Source organism: Pongo abelii, chromosome 14 (genome assembly GCF_028885655.2).
Source record: "Pongo abelii isolate AG06213 chromosome 14, NHGRI_mPonAbe1-v2.0_pri, whole genome shotgun sequence".
NCBI classification, from domain to species: domain Eukaryota; kingdom Metazoa; phylum Chordata; class Mammalia; order Primates; family Hominidae; genus Pongo; species Pongo abelii.
The window spans coordinates 37,140,469-37,153,139 of NC_071999.2; the positions used below are offsets into that span (position 1 = coordinate 37,140,469).

Genomic DNA, 12,671 nt, shown 5'->3' on the forward strand with positions numbered 1-12,671 from the left:
ACAGAGTCTCGCTTTGTTGCCCAGGCTGGAGTGCAGTGGCACCATCTCGGCTCACTGCAAGCTCTGCCTCCCAGGTTCAGGCCATTCTCCTGCCTCAGCCTCCCAAGTAGATGGGACTACAGGCGCCTGCAACCGTGCCCGGCTAATTTTTTGTATTTTTGGTGGAGATGGGGTTTCACCGTGTTAACCAGGATGGTCTCGATCTCCTGACCTCGTGATCCGCCCGCCTCGGCCTCCCAAAGTGCTGGGATTACAGGCGTGAGCCACCGCGCCCAGCCGTGTTTTTATATTCTTGACATTTTTTCTTGGTGATGCATCTGGGGAAAATACACTAAGTCATAGTCCCATTAGAAAACAAATGTTGTTGGCCGGGCGCGGTGGCTCATGCCTGTAATCCCAGCACTTTGGGAGGCCGAGGCGGGCGGATCACGAGGTCAGGAGATAGAGACCATCCTAGCTAACACGGTGAAACCCCGTCTCTACTAAGAAATACAAAAAATTAGCCGGGCACGGTGGCGGGCGCCTGTAGTCCCAGCTACTCGGGAGGCTGAGGCGGGAGAATGGCGTGAACCCGGGAGGCAGAGCTTGCAGTGAGCCGAGATTGCGCCACTGCACTGTATCCTGGGCGAAAACAAATGTTGCGGTTCAGTTTTTCCACCTATCTTGCGAGTGGGTTTAACCTTGAAGCTTTGAAAGTCTGCTCACTCAGGATACGATCTGTTCCTATGTTGAATTTCTCAATGGCATAGTCTCCATAGCCTAATGAAAACCTTGCTAACCTGGGAGTTCGCTTTGTGACGGGAATTTCTTCTGGTAGTTGGGAAAACCAAAAAGGTCAGTGCATTTACTGATTTTGTTTAAGCCCTGGACAGCTTCTGTAGATATTGAGCAGATACAGAGTATTAGTTGGTCACAAGTTACAGAAATTCTGAAACCAAAGAACGCTTCCAGTGACATTTTAGATTTGCTAAGGAAATCAGTATCTTGTGGGATTTATTCTTTTTTGTTAGAAATTGTAAATATACTGACATTTCATGAGTTAAGTTCATTTCGTAAGTTGGTGCTTTGAATTGTTGTTTTAAATTGTTTTGTTTTTACAGAAATGTGCACTGTCAGGTAAGAATTAGGTAGTTCCAATAAGGCCACATTTCAGCTACCCTTGTTCTACTTCTGAATGCACAGACAGGCAGTTCTCTACCATTAAAATACTAATGGAAGGTGTGTCTAAAATCCATATGTAATTATCATGCTCTAATATAGGTTAAGTTTCAGCTATGTCCCTATAAAACCTTCACGAGAGCTGTCAATAGGAAGTAAAATAAAGCTGTTTGTGTTTTCCTTCCTTTGTGTGTCCCCTCAGGGGATTGTACCATCCAAACACTGAATAGCCAAATCTCAGTACCATAGGCCGTTACTTCTAGAAGGCACCAGATTTTAGAGATGAGGAAAGTAGTACTTGAGAAATGGAGAGCTGGTTCAAGAAAAGTCTGGTTACTGTGGCAATATCTGGTAACCCAAAGTTTGAGGACAGAAAAATTTAAGTTTAGGCCACCTCAATTCCTCTCAGCACATTTTGGTTGATTGGATATATATCTGAAAACATCATTGAAACAAAGAATAACATATCCTTTCCTAACAGAAATCTCACAATTTACTTTTTAATTCTTCAATATTCTCCCTTTTTGTTTCCCTTTCAAGTTTTATTGAAGAGTAGCTAGTTACCTAGCAGTACATTTGGCAACTGACTTATCCTGGATGATTATCTGAGAAGTTAATTTGCTGCAAGTAAGTTACTTGTAGGTAATTTGCTGAGAGTTAGAACCGAGATGAGTTACTAGTGCACCTGCTTTAAATTTTTTCCAGGCTAAAATTGTTGTGGCCAAGCTTCATGGGTTCTGGTTTTATAGGGTTCTGGAATTATATGGGTTCTGGAATTATAGGGTTCTGGTTGCTCACTTGTCAGTGTATTAGAAAAAGCCAGTAGTCACTCTTCCTGAGGGAAGTCCTGACCTTTTCCACTGAAACCCTCTTAGTCACATCCCATGAAAAGTGGGGTGTTCTTGGTTCTGGTTTTCTGATGCCTGTCCTCGTTCAGAGCCTCAGTCGTCACAACAGGAAGACACGCCTCCACCAGCTCTGTAAATGTTAAGGCCAGCATTCTACACTGGGCCAGCAGCATCAAATCAACAGCTTCGCACTACCTTGCAGAAGTGAAGGAAAGAAAATTATGTTGTTGTAAAATTGCCTAAAGACGACGTAGTATGTTCTTCCTCTTAATACATAAACTGATCCCAAGAATAAACCAGCTGGTCTGCAGCCAAATACCTGGGTTAAATCCTGTGCCCACCTGTATTGCTCTTCTTAAATGCTGCTGGCCTGCTTTGGGAGCATGATAAGAAATAAACGTGAAAAGTGTTGCTGTACTTATTTTATTTTATTTTTATTATTGTTTTTGAGACAGGGTCTCACCCGTAGCCCAGGCTATAGTGCAATGTCACGATCTTGGCCCACTGCAGCCTCTACCTCCAGGGTGCAAGCAATTCTGCTGCGTCAGCCACCCTAGTAGCTGGGACTACAGGTGTGCGCCACCACACCTAGCTAATTTTTGTATTTTTAGTGGAGACAGGGTTTCACCATGTTGGCCATGCTGGTCTTGAACTCCTGACCTCAAGTGATCCACCCGCCTGGGCCGTCCAAAGTGCTGGGATTACAGGCATGAGCCACCGCCCCTGGCCTGTACTTACTTTAAAAATAATATTGTGAAGTTCATTCATTCAACAAATATTTATTGATCCTTTACCACGTGCCAGGCACCATTGTAGGTAGTAGGGAAAAAACAATGAACAGAACAGAAGAAGTCCCCTCTCTCCTGGAGCTTACATTAGAGTTGGGGAGGGAGGTGGTGCTGGTGAATTGGTGATCCATGGGTGGAGGGAAAGGGACTAAAGCAGGGCGAGCAGGGTAGAAAGTGATTTGGGTTGGGGGTCAATTTAAATAGAGTAGTCAAGGAAAGCTGCTGTAATAAGGTGATATTAGGGCAGAGACTTGAATGAAGCAAAGAAGTGAGCCATACAACTGTCTGCAGATGAGCATCCCAGCCATAGGGAGCAGCAGATACAAGGGCCCTGAGGCTGTATGGGGCACAGCCTGATCACAGAGCAGCAAGGAAGCTAGGATGAGTGGAGTGGGGTGAGCAAGGGTGCACTGGTAGGAGATAAGCCAGGAGAGGAACATGGAGAGGGAAGACCTTGTAAGGCCTTAAAAGCCACGGGTGTGGATTTGTGGAGAGCCCCTGGAGGGTGTTGAGCAGAGAAAGAGACACTGCTGAACTTGTTTTAAAAGAATTGGTCTGTCTGCTCTGTGGAACATAGACCTCAAGTGATCTACCTGCCACGGCCTCCCAAAGTGCTGGGATTACAGGGGTGAGCTACCGCGACCAGCTAAAATTGTGCTTTATTGAGATGAGGAAGACTGCAGGACAAGGATGGAAGCAGTGAGACAGTTAAGGAGGCCATTGCAGTGGTCCATGCAAGAGAGGATGGTGGCTTAGTCTAGAAGTAGTGGTGAAGATGGAGAACAGTGCTCAGATTCTGGAGATGTTTTGAGGGCACAGCTCTCTGAATATGTGGATGACGAGTTACTGAACCTCACTTTCTTCTCTACAAAATGGGGATAAAATAGATACCTATTATTGGGCCATTAATATTTGAAATGCATAGGCCAGTGCCTGGCACCAAGTAAGCCCTCTGTGCTAGTTCCTAATGTTATGATTTTTATTATTATTGTTATCATCATCATCATCACTGTGATTATTATTTGGGTATGGGATATGAGGGGAAAGTCAGGGTTGACTTTAAGTCTCTTGTCCTGAGCAAACTGGAAATAGGAAATTGTGCTTTTTTTTGAGACAGAGTCTTGCTCTGTCACCCAGGCTGGAGTGCAGTGGCATGATCTCGGCTCACTGCAACCTCCACCTCCTGGGTTCAAACGATTCTCCTGCCTCAGCCTCCTGTGTAGCTGGGATTATTACAGGCGTGTACCACCACCCCCGGCTAATTTTTTGTATTTTTAGTAGAGATGGGGTTTCACCATATTGGCCAGGCTGGTCTCAAACTCCTGATCTCAAGTGATCTACCCGCCTTGGCCTCCCAAAGTGCTAGGATTACAGGGGTGAGCTACCGCGACCAGGCCAAACTGTGCTTTATTGAGATGAGGAAGACTGGAGGAAGAGCAAATTTTCATAGAGATGGAAATTCAACACGATTTAATGTTTTTATTTTTGTATATCTGTATTCTGCTTTGCTTTATAATGAATAATTATAAATTAGTTACCAAGTAATAACTATTCAAGTAGTTACCCAAACAAATAATTCTAACCCATATGATCATGTAATTCATACTCACCAAATAAAATCATTAGAAAGTTATTTCTGGCCAGGCACTCACACCTGTAATCTCAAAACTTTGGGAGGCCAAGGTGGGAGGATCACTTGAGTCCAGGAGTTCGAGACCAGCATGAGACCCCATCTATTTAAAATAATAATAATAATTTTTTAATTAGCCAGATGTGGTGGCACATGCCTGTAGTCCTAGCTACTTGGGAGGCTAAGACAGGAGGATCTCTTGAGCCCCAGAATTTGAAGCTGCAGTGACTTGTTTTTGTTTTTCAGAGTCTCACTCTGTCTCCCAGACTGGAGTGCAGTGGCATGATCTCGGTCCACTGCAGCCTCCACCTCCCAGGTTCAAGCGATTCTCCTGCCTCATCCTCCCAAGTAGCTGGGATTACAGGCACGTGCCATCATGCCCGGCTATTTTGTGTGTGTGTGTGTGTATTTTTAGTAGAGGTGGGGTTTTGCCATGTTGGCCAGGCTGGTTTTGAACTCCTGACCTCAGGTGATCCACCCACCTCAGCCTCCCAAAGTGCTGGGATTACAGGCATGAGCCACTGTAACCAGCCCTGCAGTGAGTTTTGATTGATCCAATGCACTCCAGCCTGGGTGCCAGCGAGACCCTGTCCCTAAAAAATAATTTTAAAATGAAAAATAAAATTATTTTTACAAGCATAGATTTTTAAAATTTATTCTGAAAACATCAAGTAGAGAAAACAAGTCTCCTCTCCCTGAAAATAAAGCACAGTTGTCTTTCTCACCCTCCAGATGATCCAATTTCTCCCTACACGGGCTGGTTGCTGACTATTACAGAGACCAAGCAGCCGCAGCCCTTACCGATGCCTTGTACTGGAGGATGCTGGGCCCCACTGGTTGACTATCTCCCGGAGACCATCACTCCCCGGGGGCCACTCCACAGGTGAGCAGCGTGTGTGGGGAGAAGGAAACCTTAGCTTTGACTGGACTTTTCTACCTATGACAAGAGAAAAACCTAGTCCAGGTCCCACCACATGAAATTATCTTGTCAATCAGTGGGATCCTGCCTGATTTGACTGCCAACTTCCAGCATATTAGCAGAGTTTGGTCAAATGTTAATCAACATTCAAAGCTGCCTGTGACCTTTGAATTTCTCCTTGATGTAATCTGGATATGGGCATGCATTCTGTGATGCTTTTTAGACTGTAAGCAACTTGATGAGAGGGACCTTGTCTTTGATTTCTCTTCATCCCTTAGCTCTTATTGTCTAGTGGCTAGTAGTCTCTCCTTTATGTGATTAGCTCAACCAGTGTTTCTTCTTGTTGTGGAGCTCTATGCTGTGTTACAAGTTAAATTCTATTTCCCTTGAATAAGAGCCTTATATAATGTTTTAAAAACACTTAAGAGTTATATTGTACTGTAACTTAATGATCTACTAGTATTTCCATCCCCTTCAGAAGTTGCGTTAATCTCATTATTTCATTGATTAGGTGTAATATTGCTGTAATTTTTATGACTGAAATGGTGGTGGATCACAGTGTACGAGAAGATTGGGCGCTTCATCTACCATTATTACTTCATGCTGTCTTCTTAGGTAAGACTGGATCTAAAAGGCATTCTAGCCAATCGGGTTAAAAATATACAGAAGTAATCCACAGAGATTTCCTTTCACATTGACATCCTGTTTGACTCATTTTGGGAATATTTGATCTCCATTTTTCATTGCCCTTTTGTGACATCTGCTCTGAAATGTCAGCTACTTGGTCACTGTTTGAAATTGCTCTATTTCTACCATGTAAATACAGTGGTTTCTCATTAGTGCCACATCTACAAAGATATCCAAAATAAGTTGGGCCTTTTTGAGAGTCTTCGGCTGAAGTGGTAAATTTTAAGCTATGAGGCATAGTCGGCATATAAAAAGAAAGGATGTAGGAAAGAGTGGGCCAAGCCCTGAGCTTTGTAGAGCAAAAATGGGAAGAGGAACCAGCCAGGGAAACTCAGAAATTCAGTTAGAAAGAGACTAATAAAATTAGAATCTTTCAGTAACAGGGATATCCAAGGAAGAGAACATCTCAAGAAGAAGGAATTCTAACCACATCAAATGCTACAGAGAGGTCAAGAAAAGTTCATCTATCAGCATTTTATGAGAACATTTTACTTAAGAAATAAAGCATTTTATTTTTCCTAAGCCCAACTTCTGTATGTTGGTAACCCAAACAATAACAAAGAAAACTAAACATTCTTTTAACATGTTCCTCCTGAGTATCCTGGAATCTTTACTATCCCTGGAATCTAAACGAGCTTAACGTTTGTTTATACTTAGATTCTACTGTTTTGTTCCAGGTTTAGACCACTACCGGCCTGAAGTCTTTGAACACAGCAAAAAACTGCTTCTTCACCTCTTGATTGCCCTCTCTTGCAACAGCAATTTCCATTCCATTGCTTCCGTACTCCTGCAGACCCGAGAGATGGGTGAAGCTAAGACTCTAACTGTGCAGCCAGCCTACCAACCTGAATATCTCTATACAGGTAACAGAGAAGGACTGGTAGAGAGCCTAGGACAGTTACAAATGCAGAGATAACTAACTGTGGGTGCCAGTGGAGCCCAAGTTAACTTCTCTCATGCTATGACCTCCAACTTTCCACATGTTTAATCAACAGTACAATAAATACACACCATTTCACTTGATGTGAACTTGCCTCTCAAAAGCTTTCTTTATTATTGAATATTTGAAATATATTTTTCCTGGTTATATATATGATTGCTGCCCCCATTGAATATGTTCCTCCTGATGCATTGGAAATGTAAGTGCCCATTGGCCAGGAGCAGCAGTCTAGAACACCGAAGGATGAGAACGCACAAAATAGTGACCCTTGCTACTGCTTGAGAGCAGGTCACAGCCAAGGTGCCGGATGTATCACTTGTGTGCCTTCTAGTGCCCATGAAGGAATTTTCACTTTTGAATGACTGACCTTCTCCTTGAAGACACCATTAGTGGGAGCCTGTTAAAAACCATTGCTGTTTTGAAACAAAAAAAAATTCTTGGAAATAGGAACAAATGGCATTAACTGAGTCAAAGAAATTACTCTGCCATGTCGCGCCATTCATGAAAACGGGTAATAGTGGTTTTCATTTAGAACCAGAACATTTAAAATATCTTAAAATGATGAGGAAGATTACCAACTAACAGAGTTCAGGGACCAATTTCTTTTTTACCTGTTTATTTTACACATTGCATTGGAGCTAGCTATGGTGCGACATTTCACGTCACTGTGTGCTTTCTGCATTAGTATGAAAAGGGTGCACCTTTTATTTATCACTTGTACCCACCACTGTATTGGCTTCTAACAGATGTTAACATAGTTGTTTGGAAAACAAATATGAAATCATCAACATCTCTGAGACCTAAGGCCTACTGACCTCAATTTAAGCACTTCACTTTGAACAAAGCTACACTTAATTGAAAATAACCTATCAATAGCCTCTTAGAAACACAAAACTCCCTTTGCTGTAGATATTTAATTAAACTGAAGAGTTCTAGCTGCTCTAAGTCCTGAGGATAAGAATGTATTTTTTTAAATGTTAGGCAGAGAAAATTGTAATATCTGATAAGTTGTGTATCTCTGTGTAATCAGTTTTGCATTTATTACACCACTGATGTGGTATAAATGATTAAAAGTGAAGATTTACCAAAAACGCATACAATATTCATAGGCAAGACAAACAGTAGATAGCTAAAGTGACTGGCTCTACAGGACACAGGGAATAGGTGTACAAAGATTATGGGAAATGTTCTTTTTTTTATAAACATTTATTAAGCACCTAGTTTCAACTATAGTTGCTTTCAAATACACACTAAAAATGTGTGTGACAGAAATTATTGTCTTGACTTTATTATAATAGGACACTGAGATACAGAGTATTACATAAATTCCCTGAGACTACACTATAAGTGGCAGAAATGTTATTCAACATTTCTCCTCACTTCTAATTCAGTATATCTATCAGATACACACCAGCACTACATACTTTTTATGATTATTAAATAGGGGAAAAGGGATAGTTGTATATATACATTTTCAAACCCACAGCCTACCCAGAGGTATAGAATGTCAACCAAGTATATAATGAAGAAACAGTATTTGCTTATGCCATATTTCTTTGAATACCATAAAACATATTCTATTAAAATATATCAATATACACATAATACTAAAGCTTCTGGGCATATTTACTCAAAAATATTATGTATAAGTAACCAGCCATTAAGTGACTGGTATCCTCAAACAGGGTATCATTTCACATGGTTTTTTTGTTGTTGTTGTTGTTGTTTTTTTGAGACAGAGTCTCGCTCTGTCTCCCAGGCTGGAGCGCAGTGGCGTGATCTCGGCTCACTGCAAACTCCACTCGCCGGGTTCACACCTTTCTCCTGCCTCAGCCTCCCGAGTAGCTGGGACTACAGGTGCCAGCCACCACACCCGGCTAATTTTTGTATTTTTGGTAGAGACAGGGTTTCACCGTGCTAACCAGGATGGTCTTGATCTCCTGACCTCGTGATCCGCCCGCCTCAGCCTCCCAAAGTGCTGGGATTACAGGCGTGAGCCGCCGTGCCCAGCCCATTTCACATGTTTAAGAAGACTAATACCCAGGCATAATTTATTAAGAGCACAGTTAGTAGATGAACTATTACAGTTGAAATGGTTGTTTGCCTGGTCCACGCGTGCATACAAACACACATACATACCTTTCTTTTATAGAAAGTATCAACTAAAATAGCAGAGTAGAAAGCAGCAGATCACCTCCTATTCCCAAATAGACACTCATTTACACAGCAGTGCAACTGACTTCCCAAACAAAGAAAAAGTGTCAGTCTCATTTAATCATAGCCACAGCCAAAAGCAACCATTTTCTCCCCAGAATTTAAATAACTCCACACTTCTCTGTGCTCCTCTGTGGACCTCATTAAGCATGCTGACAAGCACACTGCCTAGTACATCCCTCCTTGACCTTCTTCTCTCGCCAGGTGGCTTTGACTTCCTGAGAGAGGACCAGTCGTCCCCGGTGCCCGACTCAGGGCTTAGCTCAAGCTCCACCTCCTCCAGCATCAGTCTGGGAGGCAGCAGTGGAAACCTCCCACAGATGACCCAGGAGGTAGAAGATGTGGACACAGCTGCTGAAACAGATGAGAAGGCAAACAAGCTCATTGAGTTTCTGACGACCAGGTAATAAGGGGTTAGGAGTCCGCTGCTGTTTGCAGGTTGGTCTTTTGGAAAATTGCCAACGCTTTAAACCACACAGATGGAAAAGTGATCCTGGGATTCTAACAAAGTCCTGTTTCTCTTCTCAATTGCAACTGCTGGAGTCTCTGTGAACAGACACTGAGATACAGAGAATTACAATTTGTGAAAGGCAGACATCGGTAGCAGTTTCTAGGATCCCACTGATGTGACAGTTGATGGGCAAGGGGATTTTGTGGATAATGATGATGCAGCAGATGGAGGCAGGAGATGGTAATGCCCCACAGTGAGCATGCCTTTAGCCATCTATCAGAGCTGCCAGGGGTTAGCATTTCTGAGATTTGGCAAAGAACATCACTCTGGAAATCAAGGATATTAGCCATGGTCAACCCAGAAGCAGCTGCCAAGGGGACCATTGTCTGTTCATCTGGTCCAAAGAGTCATTTGTAAAAGGCAGTCAGACACCAGAAACAATAGGAAGCATAATAGGAAAGGAATCAAACTAATGAATCAAAACCAAGAAAAACTGCAAGTGGTACTGGTTAGGGCTTCTGGTTCTTCTCATTAACCATTTAGCTTGTAAGGCTTCAGGATTTCTAACACCCTGCAGTCTGGTAGTTGTGTAAAGCATGCTTACCTGTGACTGGGTGGCATGCTCCCCTTTCTCAGTGAATTAAGTCCTGGAAATCTAGTCTGTGTATGTGTTATCTAATATCTCATGTGATCTTGCGTTCTTCAGCTAATGCATCAATTAATGCAAACAATAAAAAAAGAGTATTTTCTTTCCACAATTCATGATTCAGGTTATTTTGTGCAGCTCTCAGCTTAATGTGGGATTTAATGTGCAGGAAGCTTAGGACAGGAGCTGATGGTGCCTACATACAGTATGCCTGCACATACAGGGTACTTCAGAGACCCGCATGATTTGTGGAAAGGAAAAGTATTGTCACCACTCACCATCTGTCAGTACCACGTGTTTGGAATAACTCTTCTCTGAAGTTCTCCTACCTGGCTCCATTCCATTCTTACTGTTGAAAACCAGGTAGATGACAGAGGGCATGTCTTCAGTTTGATTGTATGTTATTTGCAACTTGATGTGATCCTGATAAAAGCCTTACCTCTGCAAATGCTAAAATGTGAAAATTGAGACCATGTCTAAATCTTTATTTCACTTAACATTTGATATCATTTTACTTAACAAACAAACATGTAACACTTAAGATATGCCAAGCACTGTTCTGGTGAATTGGGAGGTTTTAATTTTGTAAATGAATTTAATTTAAAACATTTTAAAATGACTCTATAAATTAGATATGTTTTGAGTATGCTGATAAGGTTTATAAGACTGAAATGTACTTCCAAAATAATTCATAAAATTGTTTAAAATATTTTTTTAACTCACATTTTAAGTTCAAGGGTGCATGTGCAGGGTATGCAGGTTTGTTACATAGGTAAACGTGTGTCAAGGGGGTTTGTTGTACAGGCTATTTCACAGCCAGGTATTAAGCCCAGAATCCATTAGTTGTTTTTCCTGATCCTCTCTCTCTTCTACCCTCCGCCCTCCAGTAGGCCCCAGTGTGTGTTATTCTCCCCAATGTGTCCATGTGCTCTCATCATTCAGCTCCCACTTATAAGTGAGAACATGTGGTATTTGGTTGTCTGTTCCTGCATTAGTTTGCTAAGGATGATAGCCTCCAGCTCCATCCATGTCCCTGCAAAGTATATAATCTTGTACCTTTTTATGGTGGCACAATATTCCGTGGTGTGTATGTACCACATTTTCTTTATCCAATCTGTCATTGATGGGCATTTGGGTTGATTCCATGTCTTTGCTATTCAGAATAGTGTTACAGTGAACATATGCATGCGTGTGTCTTTATAATAGAACAATGTATATTCCTTTGGGTATATACCCAGTAATGGAATTGCTGGGTGGAATGGTATTTCTGTCTCTGGGTCTTTGAGGAATCGCCACACTGTCTTCTACAATGGTTGAACTAATTTATACTCACACCAACAGTGTAAAAGCCTTCCTTTTTCTCCACAACCTTGCCAGCATCTATTATTTTTTGACTTTTTAATAATCACCATTCTGACTGGTGTGAGATGGTATCTCACTGTGGTTTTGATTTGCATTTCTCTAATGATCAGTGATGTTGAGCTTTTTTTATATAATTGTTGGCTACATGTGTGTCTTCTTTTGAGAAGTGTCTGTTCATGTCCTTTGCCCACTTTTTAATGGGTTTTTTTTTCTTGTAAATTTGTTTAAGTTCCTTATAGATGCTGGGATTAGACCTTTGTCAGATGCATGGATTGCAAAAAATTTAAATATGTTATATGTTTGGAGTCAGGACTGTATGTATAGTTTTAAAAATGCAAAATGACATTTATATTTTTGACATTTTGTGTGTTTTGTTTAAGGGCATTTGGTCCACTTTGGTGCCATGAAGACATCACACCTAAAAATCAAAATTCAAAGAGTGCTGAACAGCTCACTAATTTTCTACGTCACGTTGTATCTGTATTTAAAGATTCCAAATCAGGTACTTCATCTTATTTGCACAGATCCCTCTTTCAGCATTGTTCTGTAATGGACACTGTCTCTATATGATGATTACAGCGCCTTAGAATGGTCCTGCACTCCACGTCCGTAGCACAAGCATATTCACAGGGGAGTTCTGAAGCTTGTTCGGATGCTGCCTAACTGCATGGTATTTAATGCCGTGTATATTTGCGTTATGCTGTATCAAATAATTTTCCCAACATATTTGTTCTACTTCTTCATTTGCCTTACTAGAATTAAACTGTGCCTATAACATTTTCTTTAAAGAAGGCTATGAGGAATAAATCTCATTAATTGACTCTCATCGGTCTCAACGATGAAAAGTAGTCTGGTTAAATGGCTGGTTGAATGGTCAAACTATTTTTTTTTTATTGTGATAAAATGTTTTTGGCTTTAAAAGTTTTTGCTAACAATTCCTGTGCAGATGACTATTCAATATTCTAAATACAGTGTGAGTCCTTTAGCATCATGATACTTAAGTGTTTGCCTTCTGCTGAATTCCTTCA

The 12,671-nt window shown here is 41.5% G+C and overlaps 1 protein-coding gene across 4 annotated transcripts in view; it reads left to right on the forward strand.

Moving 5' to 3' along the window:
• The window catches only part of FRY (FRY microtubule binding protein), a 448,789-nt gene that overhangs the window by 371,876 nt on the left and 64,242 nt on the right, over nucleotides 1-12,671 (forward strand). For all 4 annotated transcript variants that reach the window (XM_054528883.2, XM_054528884.2, XM_054528882.2 and 1 more), the window contains 5 exons: nucleotides 5,157-5,307; nucleotides 5,855-5,958; nucleotides 6,708-6,893; nucleotides 9,389-9,587; nucleotides 12,024-12,145. In XM_054528883.2, coding sequence (XP_054384858.1) covers nucleotides 5,157-5,307; nucleotides 5,855-5,958; nucleotides 6,708-6,893; nucleotides 9,389-9,587; nucleotides 12,024-12,145 — 762 coding nt within the window. The remainder of the gene's footprint in view (nucleotides 1-5,156; nucleotides 5,308-5,854; nucleotides 5,959-6,707; nucleotides 6,894-9,388; nucleotides 9,588-12,023; nucleotides 12,146-12,671) is intronic.